This window comes from Stegodyphus dumicola, chromosome 7 (genome assembly GCF_044657685.1).
Source record: "Stegodyphus dumicola isolate Sdum_Otavi_A_Nest chromosome 7, ASM4465768v1".
In the NCBI taxonomy this organism is placed as follows: Eukaryota; Metazoa; Arthropoda; class Arachnida; order Araneae; family Eresidae; genus Stegodyphus; species Stegodyphus dumicola.
The window spans coordinates 105106379-105123155 of NC_140774.1; the positions used below are offsets into that span (position 1 = coordinate 105106379).

At 33.6% G+C, this 16777-nt stretch overlaps 1 protein-coding gene across 2 annotated transcripts in view; it reads left to right on the forward strand.

The window, feature by feature from the left end:
- The window catches only part of LOC118195415 (uncharacterized), a 432135-nt gene that overhangs the window by 248878 nt on the left and 166480 nt on the right, over window positions 1-16777 (forward strand). For both annotated transcript variants that reach the window (XM_085820678.1, XM_085820679.1), the window contains exons 11-16: window positions 1360-1413; window positions 2880-2933; window positions 4512-4571; window positions 5754-5804; window positions 6059-6112; window positions 11987-12040. In XM_085820678.1, the coding sequence (XP_085676804.1) occupies window positions 1360-1413; window positions 2880-2933; window positions 4512-4571; window positions 5754-5804; window positions 6059-6112; window positions 11987-12040 (327 nt within the window). The remainder of the gene's footprint in view (window positions 1-1359; window positions 1414-2879; window positions 2934-4511; window positions 4572-5753; window positions 5805-6058; window positions 6113-11986; window positions 12041-16777) is intronic.

Sequence of the window (16777 nt, forward strand, 5' to 3'; positions counted from 1 at the left end):
AGGACTGACAAAGTAGTGCGAACAATAAGACTAAGCTCCGAAAATTAAATTTTATTTTTAAATTGCAGTACCGGGATTTTGAAAAAGTTTCACTTTTCTCACTGTATATACTTATTTATGCTTAGTTTAAAGATCTGCGAGTTCGCTCTAAGTACAGAAAAATATATTCCCGAGAAATTTTATAATTACCCCATAAATGCAAATCATTATTACAACCACAATAGTATACGTTATTAGCCTGTTTCAGGTCTTGAACGTATACCAAAGGAAATTACGAACTTTTTCAATAAAGGGAAAATCACTAATTTGTTCCTATGAAAATAATCATACACTAATGCAGTTGTTAAAATATATACTATATATAAATGAAGCATTGCAAATTATACTGTACGTAAATGTTTTGATGTTATCCAAATCAAAAGCAATTTTTTAGCATGCAGCAGCGTCTCTGACCTTAGTTTGGCAATAGATTTCAACCCGTTTGCCATCTTAGCTGCCTTAATGGTATCTTTGTTTCTCACGATTCTAGACACGATTTTACGCGTCATACGGTATTGTATAGCGAAGTATCGGATAAACACGTTATCTTCATATTTTACAGCAGCACATTTTTAACCTGCATATTGATCCTAACAATTTTCTTCGTTGCTTGATTCCTTTCATTAACTTTCCTAAAACTCATTGTTAACGAATTTACAACACATTTACGCGAAAAAACACAAAATTACTTGAAAATTCAGAGTTAGAACCTTTTTGTTTACTGAATAGTCCAAATAGGAGTACTGATGTTTGTGAGCAGTTATAGAGAAAACAAAAAGAGGTAAACAAGGCATGACTTACTAAGATTTTTTTTTCTTTCATGTAAAAAATAAACTTCATGTTATACCAAAACTGTCAAGGCTAAAGACTAACTTTCGTATTTCTTAAACTATAACTGTGTGTTTCTATTCAGCCATTCAAAACGTAAATGTGACAAAAAGAACGTATCAAAGAAGTAAAAGGTTAACTGTTTTTTCGAAGTGTTTTAGCTTTTATGATCCTTTTGACTGCCGAATGAGCGAAAGATATTCAAAATTTTAGTCTACATTAACTTCTTTTTATTCTAATTTTATTATGAAAGTCAAATCTCTTAAAAATAAACCGGTTTTTTAATTTGATTTAATATATAATTTTGTAATAGTATTTATGAAATTAAAGTTACGCCGCGTAAGTTAAAAACTTTCAGATCATTCCTTTGATTCTTACATATCTTATTACGTATTCGTGTAATTTATAAAAAAATTACGCTCAAATTTAAATGGCACTTCAATAACGCGCAATCGATTACAAATCCGAAAATAATAGATATTTTTTTTTCAGGGTGTGCCTGGTATCAAAGGAGATATTGGACCTACTGGACTACCTGGAGTGCCGGTAAGTAAATAATTCTATTATCCTAAAAAAAAGATGTTATCGTTAGAAATAACTTCCTTTGCGTGCATTTTCTGCCGAAGTAAGCTTATGATAGAAAAATCAATAGTCGTAAAATATCCTTACTTTGACAAACAAGTCTCTTGTTCCACCTGTGTGTTTCACTGTCTAAGGAAATAAATGTGTTACGTACAACAGTAGTTCTGAAAGTATAGGACACGCCTTCATATCATCACATTTTTTTACCTTTGAGAAAAATATTAAGTTTTGAAAAACAAACACCAAGAAAAACAAAAACAGTGGAAATGAAATTTTTCGAAATTTTGGAAATGAAATCCACATTTTGAAATAAAATACGACTGGCAAATTCCTTGCCCAAGGAAATAACGGATACTCATTTCACGCATCACCGTTATTATGATTATCAGTCACAATTAAGGATAATAGTTTTATAAAATTATTTATTGTCTTATAACAGCTGATTTATATGTGTGAGTTTGCTTCTGATTTTGATCACGTATTTTTAAGTAAACCAATTTAGTCGTATCATTGATAAATAATTATATCTTATTATTATTATTGTCGGGAAACATGCATTTCCCCTTGCGTCTACGCGGTGCTGGAAAGGAAGAAATATGGAACTGTGTTTAAGTCCTAGTAGCAGCCTGGCTGACGTGGGTCTAGCTCTCGTCGTCGTTGAGGCATGGAATGCTAACGTGGATGTAGCTGTAGAAGACATGGGCGTTAGTAGGAGTCCAGTAGAGTGTCAGTTTCAAGTCTCGGTCGGTATATACTATATAGCAACATATCCCATTTTAGTTAAGTGGACCGATAAACATGGCACAGCAGTTATCATGATCCACTCAACATTTGTTTATGTTTTCTTCTTTTTCCACGTCTCATAAGTTTAAGTACATTGTTCATTTACCGTATTACGTCTTAAGTACGTACGCCTATTATTCATTTATATCTAGTGTTCTTTATGTTGTGCAGTTCTGATCTGTCACCTTCAACACCAAGTAATTGATATTATTTAATCATTTTATCCCAGAATTCTTTCGGTCCAGTTTTTTTACACAGTTATATGATATCTCAATAAAGTGCCGTTACAATATTAGATTGCGTTGAACATGTTTGGGACATTTTTTTATTGAACAAATGTTTCCAAAATAGCTTTTAATCGAACAATTTAAGGTTGCATATTCTGTACCTGTCTGCTTCATTAAACATTTCGGTCTTCTGTTTCATTTATTGCTTTCACACAATATTTCATACATCTGGTAATAAAGAAGTTGGGTTGCAGAGCTTTTGTCATAGGTGATAAGTTTTAGGATTGCACAACCTCACTTATTTGGAATACTTATATTTTATCATTTAAATTAAAAATTAAGCTATATTACCTAAGGGAAGACGTATTTATATTCTGCATTTAAGTTTCTCAAATTAATTTATTATTATTTGTTTGACAGGGACCGAAAGCAGAGAAAGGTGAACCAGGACCTCAAGGTGATCCAGGGCCTCCGGTTTGTATATGGATTAACTTTAATAAAAATATAATTTATAAACCACATTTAATAAACATGATGTTTACCTTTTGCCCCGTTATTTTAAAGTTTAAAGAACGTAGGATATATAAGTTGTATGAGAAAATTAGCTGAGTTACTTAAATCTGTTTTGTATGTTAATATTTTTTTGGTGTGCGTGTGTGTATGTTTGTGCATTTATTATCTGTACAACATTTTCTATATAATTCCCCAGTGGAAGAATTGATTGGACTATGTGAATTTACTTCCACATGCACATATCTGTAACAAGCATATTATGCATTTGCTACGCAGAGCCTTTGCAAAAGCTAAAATTTAATTACCCAGCATGAATTTGGTCGGATTAGGATTTAAAAGAATCGAAACCTTAATCAGTCTTAAATAATATTAATATTTATGCATTGAATTTCTTTCCTGAGTTACAAGAATCTATTAAGAAATCAACTGCACTGCTGCAGGTATTTGCAGAATAATTACAAGAATCTAATTATTCTGCAAATACCTGCAGCAGTGCTGTGGATATTCATAAAATCTCTCTTGCGATGATCTAAAAAGGCACTGTTATAGAGCTCATCTTATTCTATGAATTATAACAAAATATTGAATCTATCAATTATAATAACCACATTTTATGCATGTTTAGAGAATACACAATTTCTTTTGCCTTAGCTGCAGATATCAAAAGTTTCTAGAGCATATGCTGAGTACTGTTTATTCCAAGAAAAGGTGATATAAAAAGGTATTAGATCATCCCATAAATAATGCGTTTTTTTCCCTTTGTATGAAAGTTGGAGGGCGACAGGATAATTTACCTGTATCGACCTACTGTAATTTTACCTTATTCTTAATGCAAGTTTTGAAGAGCGCAATTCGATTTGAGCATTTATTTCTGAAAGCTATAATAAAAATGAGCATGGAGCATATTAGGTGTTCTTATTTTTGAGTTCAATAAAATATAGTTATGAAGGATATTAATGCTGTAATGAGTATCGGACAACAAAACTAATCCGGTGTCAACGGTGGTTCCAAGCAGGAAAATATAGTTTAAATAGCAAGTATCATCCTGGAAGATCTATAGACTTGGTAGGGACGTTTTGCAAACTCTGGTGGAACAAAATCTCTGCGTAACAATTAAGGTGCCAGCAAAGAATGAAAGGGAGTACATTTTAAATTAAAAAATAAATAAGTTTATGTTAAATTTTCCCAAACAAAAGAAGTACACAGATACTTTTTATGGGATGACCTGTTTTAAAATAAATTATGTAGAGTTAATCTTTGGGTCTTATTCGTCTTCGGTGATTTTAAGTGTAAAAGGCCCGTTGTGATCAAATACAATGCAAATCATAATAATAATAATAATATACAACTGTTTTTTCCAGAATCATTGTACTTTTTTCTTTACAAATATTATTTCTATTTTGAATTACTAGAGACAGTATAATTAATCTTATTCTTAAGGTTCCATTAACAGTGTTTCTTATATTTTCTTTTGATAAGAGACTAAAACGTACATTTAATACTTATTGCTATAAAATACCCTTTTCTCCTCTTTAATAGGGCTTTCCTGGACCTATGGGACCAAGAGGGCCTCCTGGTATACCTGGAGATGCGGTTGTAGTGAGTAAAGTTCCACAAAATAAAGATAATTTTCTTTATGATAACATAACAGTTTTTCTATAGATGGTTAATTAGAGGCATGTGTGTGAAAAGATAAGAGCTTTTTTATTAGTAATTTAGCTTTTAGTATCAGACACTGATAAACAATTACAAAAATGACAATTTAAATCGTGTTTTTATAATTCAGAGGTAATGTATTGAGATTATTCATTTACTTTATAATTAAAAGAATATATTCCAAAATTTTATTAGCACTTTTTGGAAGATAAATATTATCAGTTTCCTAAATATTTTTTATCCGTACACTTTTGTAAGTAAAGATAATTTAAATAATCTTTGCATAATGTGCTTTTTTTATACAATATCTCTGACGGATATAAGTTCCTCTGACTGCAGGATAAGAACACTACTAACAAAAGGAAGCATAACGCAATGTATAACAAAAGCGGCCTTTGATTTGTATTCCGCTTTAAATTCGTAGAGAATTTTTCAAGAATATTTGTTTTTATTTTTTAAGAACTTGTGCAAGTTTCTGAAAAATTTCCCGAAAAATAATTTTTGTATAAAATCAGAAATTAATTTTGCTTTTTTTCTTTTAAAATAAACACTGAAGAACGATAAAAACTAAGATAGAATAAGTAGGCTAAGACAAAAAGATAGAATATATAGGCGGGGGCTTTAAGCTCTATATATTGTACAAGAGGAGCGTGACTAGTGTAATGTGACAGAATATAAACTACAGTTTTTACAGTCAGTATATTTTATCAGCCCGAAAACCAGAATTACCAGAAGGTATTTAGTAATTAATTCAACATATTGGAATTACCTAAAATACTTGTCAGTCTACAATTGTATATTTAGCTGATAGTGCGCTTAAGTTACAAATTGAGACAGAAAATAAATAAAAATTTGATTTTTTTCCTTTGCATTATTACTTTTGTTATGTAAGTTTTGATAAATATTTAAGTAAAATTTCTCATTAAGTTTCATGCTTTTTTGTTTGCTAAAAGAGTTTTAAAATTTGTTAAGAAATCTTTCTGGCTATTCAGCTGCTTTTAGATCGTGCATTCGGCCCGCATGTAGTCTGAGACGATTGCAGTAGTGTATAATAATGAAAAAATTAATAATAATACACATTCGTCCAGAAGGCTAATAATATGAAATTAATGAATATTTTTATAGGTAGAAGGACTTACTGGACTACCAGGAGAACCAGGTGCTTTGGGCCCTCAAGTAAGATAACTTTTTTTTTAAATTGAATCTTTTTTTCCAAAACAATTAACTATTTCACTTTGTTAAAGACTTTAACGAAAATTCAGGAACATTCAGCCGCTTGTTTAAGCTTCAGGAATTGGAAATGATTATAGGATTATAAAACTATTATTTTTTTAAATAACTTGTAATCATTTATATTTAATAATTAATTAATTAAACCGTAACTATGAACATTCTTTTATAATTTATTAATAATGTTTAATTTTGTATAGGGTGAGCAAGGTTTACAAGGACTTCCTGGTCCTCCAGGTTTTCCGGGTAATAAGGTAAATATAATTTAAATTATCCGCTTGGTATTCTGAAATTTATTTATTGAAGATATGTATTTAAAATAAGTGTATCTTTCTCGCAAGTATTTCTTCGCAGTTGTCTTTATTAGCTGTTTTCTATCAAGCGAGAGAAAAAACAGTAATAAATAATATTGCTTCAGTTATTAATTTTATAAAAGCTTAAATTCAAAAATTAAAATATTAATATAAAAAGAACTTGGTTGTGCTGATAATGTCAAGGAACTACCTATTTAAATGATTTTTACAGTATTGTATATATATAATTTAAATTATTGAAGGCTTCGAGCCCTAGATTGACCCACCAAAATAAAAAAAGTTTTGAAACACATTCTATGTAGAGACATAACATTAGATTAGCATTGTACCGCAGTGCATGAGAATGTAGCAGCATTCACGGAAAATTATGGAAATTCCTCTCGCCAACACATAATTATATATAAACCCGACGCTCGTATAATTCCTTCGCAGCATGTCTCAACAGCATTACAGACTGTTTGGCTTATACTGGATTCAGTACTTCCATATAGGGAAAGCAGTGTTTTCCTAAGATAAAAATACTATGCACCTTTTAAAGGAAAAAAAATTCTGAAGAATTAAAATCGGGAGAAGAAATAACTTACGTTGTTTAGAAAGCAAAGCAAATGCATAATGCACTTGCTACATAGAGAGATTTGTTACTCTCCCGTATACACTGACTTCCAAGAATTTAAGAACGTAAAATCAACAAAAATTGAAAAGTAAAGCTTTAACTAACATTAAATTGGGCACGAAGGTAGCAAACGTATTTATGCATGAAAGCAAACAAGAATTTCGTACAAAGATGAAAGGAATGTTTAAACCTAAAAGTCTAAAAATAATATCCTAAAGGTCGAATATACCATCTGAGTCAGAAATCAATGATCCGTAAATTTTATAGAATGAGGGCAGAAATTAAAGCAAAAACACAGTTAACCATACAGTTAAGCTTTCCAAAAAATTTTTTAAAAAAATATGCTTTGAATTTCTTAAAAAAATATTGAGATATTTTAACAATAACGATTACAAATTAAATAAAACAATTGCAACTCGAACCCTTAATTCTTAAACCAAATTCTTGAATCGAAAACTCCTTAATTCTTAAACCAAGTTCTTAAAGCTGTTCAAAAAATCAAGAGTAATGAATAACATATTAAAATCACTCTAAATTAAAAGTTAATCAGCTACACAAATTAAAATAATACCGAATTAAATCATTGAAACTGATAGCAAAAAGGCTACACAACAGCAGGAGCACTCCCAGGAATATGCCAAAGACTTTTCATGGGATTAAGTTAGGGAGAATATGGATTCCAGTTCATACGAGAAATGCCCTCACTCTTGAGGTATCATTCAACTCGACTGGGACGGGCATTATCTTATTATTCATACGGAGAAAATCAGGGCCAACAGCTGCATCGTAGTCTCACAATAGTGTGTGCCCCCCGCAGCAGTACCTAAATAGTCATAGTATAGTCTTCATCACGATATCCCGCAGCAGTCATAGTATACCGCGCAGCCGTTTTTAAATATTTTCAGATGGAGCGATATTCCTCTGAAATTCCAGCCCACATCCTAATGGTCTGAATTCGATGGTGTTCTGGGCCTGATTCTCTGTGCCTCGTTCTCTACAGACTCTTACAAGCTTATCATATGATTCCAGGGCAAGTCTTTAGTTGTAAGTGAACAGGATGTTGCGCTAATCTGCGACAGTTTAATACTCGGACATATATTCCTTTCACGTTAAGCTTTCAATGCGCAGTACTTGCAGATATTATCTTGACGCTGGAACCATGAATGTAGCAGATATGGAAGTCGTTAGCCAGTTCCGATTGACAGCAATTTAACAATCTTAAGAAGGGGTTGTAACCTTCGGATGACAGGGCACGTGTCTCAGACAACTGTTTAACTTGTTCGGAATTGTTTCCACATTCGAAAAGTTACCAAATAATTAACGCTAATGAAAAGAACGATATCTTTGATTGACTGTCATGCATCAATGGATCTGATAGCATGCCACAGTTCACCATCTGCCATTCGTCTGCTTTCAGCCGTAGAAGCAAGAATATCGTTAACAATTTGCTTCGAAACTCGCAAAAGCCTCCTATCAACATTTAAATGAACCTCCTCAAACCTTTCAGAATGCTGACGTCTTTAATGACTAACTAGTTCGGACACGCAATTGTGATTAAGAGTAACATATGATATTTACATATTGCTGTCTTCATATGAAACGATCGTCAACTACCCAGATTTAACTACCTTTTCAAAATTACTAATCTGCATAGCGTGGTTAACCTTTGGAAAGCCACTCTACATCACCAACAATTGTTGCAGAAGTTTAAAGTCGTTTGAAAACAGAAGAAAATCCATGTTTTTATGTAGAATGGGGAGAAAAATTAGTGCTGATTCTATATCTAAACTATCTAATAAAATACCCTTTTAGTATTAAAGCACAGTACTTTTCATATCTGAGATATTTCACATGGAAAGTAGCCGAGAAATTAATATATGGAATTTGATATAAATGTAAGGTATTTTTTTCATCTTGCCGCATGTCTTTGTGGTACAAAGCACGTTCGTCAGGCATTTGAAGATCTGGAGTCCAAGTCTTGGAGAAAGCATTGTTGATTTCTTATGTCTTCTGCTTAAAATAAATCTATATTGTCTCGAACAAGGATGTCGTGAACGATAATTCGTTATGACCACGATTTAACGATTGAGTCGCCCTTTAAATGACAGAAAATGGAATGTGTTTTCTCACTCTTTACCAACTGCCTTCGTGATGCGATTGGAAGCACGTCCGGCTGATAATTCAGTTATCAGCCGTAATCAGTTCATATGTGACCAGGTCATCTGATATCAAAAATCCAAGAATGATAACATTCACATACTAATAATATAGTGTTAACGTAGCTCCTTCTTGCGTAACATACAGTGAAAGTGAACAGAGCATCAAGTGTAAAGCGATTTAGATGCGAATATATTTATTCATTCGAATAACTTTAAATTTAGACCATTTAATTATGCTTGTGGTTTAGGTGGAACCAGAAAGACGACTTATATTTCTATCCAAAATCAATTTGAACTATAGTTTCTTTACATAATTCTTCTGCACACTGATCTACTATGACATAAACATAAGTTATTTTAAAGTAAATCATGAAGAATGAATGAAAGATACGGTACTCAAATTCTTTATTTTACATTGGCCCCAAAGCTTTATTTAGAAGAAATATTGTTTATGTGTGTTCAGATACAAATATGAGAAACTTCAGAGTTAAATTTCTGCTACCAAAGCAACAAAAAATAAAAAATGTAAATATTTTAGCAGCTTTTTAGAATGTGAAAAAAGAAGTTTCTTCTAACAAAAAGTGGATTAATTTGTTTTCAAGAATTAAATTTATGAAGCATATTAAAATATTTAATATAATTTAAAATACCTTGGCAGCTATTTCTTTCGAAATGTTTTATGTGCTTGAAACGTTATAAATAAAATATCATTTTAAGGAACTCTTTCATTGTACCTTAGCTTCTTAAATCGTTCTAGATGATGACCCCCTAAAAAAAAACAGAAATATACAGAAAATTTATATTAAAAAAGAACAGAGTAATATTTTGCATTCAGGTATTTCTCAAATGAATGAGGAAGCAACTGTACATATTTCATACTGATTTAGAATTCTCAAATTGTTAATCTTGTAACCATGTATAACTAAATATATACAGGGTGATCATAAAAAAAATCTTCTCCGATGTATGAAAGCTCAGCGGCCTGACCGCTCAACCAATCGAAATACATTCTCATATATTTGTTATTTAAAGGTATACACTCGAAATTGTGGTGATTTAGAATAACATAGATCTTACGATTATGGTTGCAGTAGAAACATTTCGAGCAAATTGATCGGAGCATTAATAAACTATAAATGGTGTTGAAGCGATACACGTGCGAGGAAAACATCGACGTGAAACATTTGCAAAGAAGAGCATTGTAAAGGACCAATGACAGCACAAGAGAGAACAGGGGAAAAATTTATTAGATGTTTTCAACGTGTCCACCTTCGCAGAGGATAACGCATTGCATGCGGGAGATTGTTAATAACAGTGACGAACATAACATCACAGGATGAATCGTCTATGTCTTCAAGTTTTATGACATATTTCAAGTCTCACAGATCTAGTGCATTTGATGTAACATTAGTTTACACGAAATCTAAGGATCAGAAACAGAAATCCTTTGGAGTGAGGTCATGGGATCGCGATGGCTATCGCGACGACTCTATTTTATGCGTAATACACGTTGAAAGCTTGTTAATTCTGATAAAAGATTTTTCCCTATTCTCTCTTGTGTTGTCATTGGTCCTTTACAGTGCTCTTGTTTACAAATGTTATATGCCAGCAGCTGCCGTCTTTTTTACGTGTATGGTTTCAATGCCATTTATGGCTTTTTAGTGTGTTGATCTATTTGAGCAGGGAAAATATGAGTGTTGTCATTCGAAAATTTCGAAATGCATTCATTGTAAACGTAACTGTGAGAGCTCTATTGTTTTAAATCACAATCTCGACCGCATACGTTCAAATAAAACTATCAGAAATTTCATTTAGATTGGTTAAACGGATAGACCACTAGGGGTTCATACACCGGAGAAGCTTTTTTATGACCACCCTGTATGTACCTTGCATACAGAAGTCCTTACCTGTCCTTTTATTTCTAATCCTTTGGTCGTAGACATTTGCTTTCAGTAATTCTGAAATATAGATATTTGTATATTTCCCGCTAACTGTACTTATAGTTAGAAAAAATTTGTACTCATTCTAAAAATTAAAATATAGAACCTGTGCTGAGAAATCTCGTTCTAAAGTTATAGATCATATTAATGGCCCGTATACGATTCGAACAGCGAAACGTTTGCATTTCAACGTAAGTAAAAATTAAATATTTATTTTAGAAAATCTCAGATAAGTAAATTTGTTAAATGACGGGAATTTATATGCAGACTGCCGTGAAAAGTATTGATCAGCATAATGTTTTTAAAATGAGATTTTGTTTTCATAATCTCGTAGCAATTCTTTTTTGAAGAAAATCCGACTGCTTTCAGTATTGTCACATAGCTAACTAGTAATATTATATATGCATAAATTAAAAAAAAAAAACTTCTAGTTTAATGAATTTTGATATGACTGTTAGATTATGATTTGAAACGCACAAAAATATTAATAATGTACTTTTAGCATTCGGAAACTTCCAAATTTCCTGTGCGAAATTTCGTTTGTCATATGGATAAAAAATTATAATCTAAAGAATGTTATAAATTAATAAAGCGTAAAGCAATATCCCTGGACGGCATTCAAGGGAAACAATTTAACTCAATTTATTCTAATTTTTTTATTAACAGACTCCTCAAAGTAAGCCGAAAATAAGCGCCGAATATTCCAAATAGTGAAATTAAATATTTAAATCAACTTACTTTGTCTTACGGGACAAACTTTTTTTTTATATATATATTTTATAATGACTCTAAAATTTTCGTAAACATAAGTATAGGGACAAAGAGGACTGTATAAAAACTTAGACATCGCAATTTTTACAAAATTAATTCTTTTTTTTTATTTAATAATGCCAAAGCATATATATTTGGGTCATTTAAAGCATTTTTGTGATTTAAAACATATGCCTGCGACCAACTGTTGCGAAAATAAAGGCCAGGTAAAATCTTTTGTGGACAGTGTATTGACATTTGTACAATTTTTGAATTTTGTTAGCAAAAATGCATCTTTGAATTTTGAAGAAACTATAAAAATTAAAACTAATAATCAAAATCATATTCTCAGGGGGAACCAGGCCCAGTTGGATTGCCAGGCCCAGAAGGAAAACGAGGATTTCCAGTAAGTAAATTTTTATCTCAAAATATAAAAATGCTGATTTTTAATAATAATTATTATTCAGACCTCTAATAAATAAAGAATGGTTCCAAATAATATAAGCTTCCAATTTCTATTTTTCTGCTCTACACCATTCAGAATAATATCAGTGCTAAAGATAAATAATTACATCAAGATGATAATAGTAATATGTTCTCTTAATGGGGAATGAGTTATTATTTATTTCAGCGTGATGACTAATAAGCTGAGTTAGTAGAGATTAAGTTAAACGTATTGAAATTCGTACTTGTAATGCGAATAACTAAAGACACATGTATGAATATAATACGAATATGCTTAAGGGAAAGTAACAATAAAGCAATCAGGCAGAAACTTTATAAAGGCAAAACAATGATAAAGTAATATCAAGCCAATGAAATTTCAGGAATTATATTTCTAGTAACGACTTATTTCTATAATAAACCTAATTTAATAAGTATAAAATAAGAAAGTTTGGATGTTTCATAACTTTTAATATGCTATCGGAAATAAGAAAATTTTGGTAGTTTTATGACTTTTAATACGCTAATCATCGTAATCAAGGTTGAAAATTATTTTAAAATTCAAGAAAAGAAAAGAAAAATGACCAGGCTAGTCCACGTAGCGAATATCTTCCCTTTGTAGGTAATCGTCAACCGGCTAAACTCTATATAGACAAGAGTTGTCGTCTATTAACAGGAACCCAGAAGAAACTGCGCCTTTGAAAATTTGAACATAGGGCTCTAAGATCTCCTCCCTGTATCTCAAAGCAGTAAGGAAGTATTTGTCAAAAACATGCTGAGGTATACTGCCATCGAACATAAGACTTGAGATTATACCTCCACCGTAATCTTCCTGTTCCCTAACAAGGAAGATAGTGTAGAGATATTAGGATTTTTTTGGAAGCAGGCAAGATGAAAAATTAGCAAACGCCTTCGCCGGGAATCGAACCACGGACATCTGGAATACCGACCCTGCGTGGAGAATCACTACACCACGAAGGCAAGCTAGGAAAGTGGGAGAAATACTTTATATACTCCCCTTTTTAAAGGGAGATTGGGGTTTCCAGGGGACCCAATCGCCAAATCCTGGGTGTGGAGAAAACACCCTTTTAGTTCGGGCGCCACTGTAGAGACATTAGGTAATTAGAAAAGCCGGAGAGATGAAAAATTAGCAAGCGCCTTCTACGGGAATTGAATCACGGACCTCTGGAATACCGGCTCAGCGTGCAGAACCACTACACCACGAAAGCACTTCTGCCGCGTGCCACGAAGGCACGCGGCGAAAGTGCCTTCGTCGTGTAATGGGAAGGCGGGAGAAATACCTAATAATATATTACCGTGTTCCAGTTTCGCTCCCGATACAGATACGCCGATAATCCACATCTAGCCTGTATCTCCATTTGTTTGTAAAAAACATAGTTCTACACTGAAATCTGATACAAAGCGCATGTTTTTTGCACCATGCTAAAGGCGCTTTCCTGTGTGCTACAGTGAGCAGCACAGCTGCAGTGAGCATAGTCTGTGAAACTCAGGTGCCATGGTTTATTAGATTTTAGCAAAGCTCTCGAGGGCTATCTGCCTAAAGGAACAAATACCAACGTGGATGACTTTCCAAGGGAAATTGTCTCGTATATATGTTACAAATGGGTAAAACGGCCATGCAGCCAGCCCATTCACAGAATTCGAACCTCGGACCGAACTACCAGTGTTCAGCGAATTTACCGCTCAGCCGCTGGTGGGCCCAAACTTGGGCTCCAACAGCAGCTTATTTGAGAGCTCTTTGAAGCTATAGCAGTCCTCTGTCGTAGAACTGAAAGTGCCAAATAACGATCTTCAGTCGTCGTTGTGGATTGTAGTGGTGTACACTACTATACTGACTACCAATAAGTATTTGGACACCTATGCAAATGACGATATCTGCGGTCCCAAGGTACGCCACGGACACGCCGGTATATATCGTGTAGGTAACAGCATCGGCTTTAGTCGCATGCAAGATGCCTCGCAGTTCGGAGCTCTCTGATTTCGAGAAAGGTATAATTATCGGGTATCACAAATGTGGCCGATCCTTAAGGAGAATATCTAGCGATCTGAAGTACCCAATATGGACAGTGGCCTATGTGATTAAGAAGTGGAAGGTGAGTGGTGATTGTCGGAATGTGCCCCGAGTCGGCAGACCAACGAAACTGGGGGTAGAGACCGACGAGTGCTGTTCAGAGAAATTCGGAAGAACCGCACCCACACGATAGCCTTCATCCGCGAGGAGTTTCAATAGGCCTCCGGGAGTATTGTTTCAATGAATACCATCCGTAAGGAAGCACATCTGCTTGGTTTTCATGGTCGTGTTGCTGCCCATAAGCCTTTGATAACAAAGTCCAACCGTGCTGCTCGGTTAATGTGGTGCAAGGCACATCGAAATTGGACCGTAGATCAGTGGAAACGGGTTCTTTGGAGTGGCGAATCAAGATTCACCCTTTACCTTTCGGATGGCAGGGTCTGGGTCTGACGTCTACCTGGAGAACGTCTCCTGCCAGAATGCATTGTGCCAACAGTCAAGTTCGGCGGGGATGGAATTATGGTCTGGGGGTGTTTCTCCTGGTATGGGCTAGGACCCTTGGTCCCACTCATGGTAAGCTCAAGTCCGATACCTACTGCATTATTTTGGATGACAATGTGCTTCCTACATTGTGGCAGGTTTACGGGTTTGACCCCTGTTACTGTCAGGACGACAATGCCAGTTGTCATGTTTCGACGTTAACCAAGGCTTGGTATGGTGCCAATGGAGTTCATCGAATGGACTGGCCTGCCCAGAGTCCAGACCTGAACCCTATCGAGAACCTCTGGGACAAGTTGCATCGCCGAATTCATGGGTGCACTACCCGTGCAAAATTCCTGAAGGATGTCTTCACGGATTTTCACGGAATCCTATGTCTTCTCCAAGCCGAGTGGAAGAAAATACCACTAGCTGTCATACAAAGACTTGTGGAAAGTATACCCCGGAGGGTCCACGCTGTAATTACCTCTCGTGGAGGCTCTACCAACTATTGATTTTGAATAGTTTTTCTTTTCTATCACAGGTGTCCAAATACTTATTGGTAGTCAGTGTAGGAGGCGTTGTAATGTGACAATCTAACCAAATATCTATCTAGAAATCCTTAATTAAATTTACATGTGCGCAATATTTACTGGCCTGAATTCTTTGTGGTAGTACATTGCAAATTAAACCCTAGTGACAAGAATAACTACATATTTGACTTACCCAATAACCCACATGCATGAGACTTGCTCAGACAAATTTCTTTTTCTAATCTCACATTTATTTTATCAAACACATTTTCTGGATTAAATATGGAGCATTTATCACACACATATAAAATATCAAAATATCATAACTTAGAACACAAAACGTGAGAACCTAAAATGGAATAGTAGGCTAATGCCGAAACGTGACTATTCGGAGATAAATTATAATCTGGTCATATATGCAGTCACAATTTTCTCATATTTAATTTCGTGCAGTGCTTGCAGATAGCAATAAAATAGGCATTTCAGTATTGTTGGGAGCACCTCTATTCCTTATGCAATGGTAACTGGTACCGTCATCAGCACATAGTATCTATTTTCTATACGCCATTTGAGACTGCACTTCAAGTCAGCCCTCACTTGCCTGCTTTTCATGAAGAAGCGAACATGGCAATGAGGTGGGAAAACAAAAATTAAGGGAACCGCGCTTTTTTCTGCAACTGTGGATTTCTATGATTTCGCAGCAGTGGTCGAAAACGGATGACGGAAAATAACCTAGAAATTCTTATTTTAAAGTTACAGACTATGGAAATGCTTAGCATTTATGCCTGAAAACGGGAGTGACGTTTCATTTATATTCTGAGAAAATGAATGATTTTCAATAAGGACAATCGCATTAAGTTATCAAAATAATGGAATTCATTTCGATTCAGTCTCGAGATAAACCAGTCAGTTTTCGGAAGAAAACCGAAAATAATCATGATATACCATATCAATAAATATTTAAATATGAACATAATTAATATTTTTATTGTAAACTATAGGATCTTGATTATGTTTAAATTTTTGCTGTGTATATTCTATATACATTCGACCCCTTGATCGTCATAGTTTCCTTTTAAAACTTCATACTTACCTCAATGGCAACAACTAAATCAAAATCGAGATGCTTGGCGACTTCATCCCTTATTTGGTGATATAGCTGTGTCATTTGACGATAAAGTTGCTCTATTTCAGGGTTTCGCAACCAAAGAGGAATTCTCTTCTAGGGAAGAATTCACAGTTTTACAGATGGAATGCCATCACCCTTTCATTTAAATCTTAATTATTTAATTATTGTTTGTGAATATATAAAACTACCTTTATTCAAATTTTGGTATTCATACTTTTCTGTTTAATTTACACATTAAAATTTTAAATATTTTAAAATTAAATTTTAATTAAAATTAATTTTCTGTTTAATTTACACATAATTACACTGTTAATAAACACATTAAAATAATCTAAGTTTAAATAAATGTACATGTATTTTTCGAGTTTGGGAAAGAGAGAGAAAAATATCGTTTAACAATAATGAAAGGGGTGCATGCGGCAAAAATTTGAGATCCTTGCTGTGTTTCAACATTTTTTACCGACTTTACTTCAGTTAAAAAAATTCATTTTATAATATTTTGATAACATTCATATTTGATAAAGCACT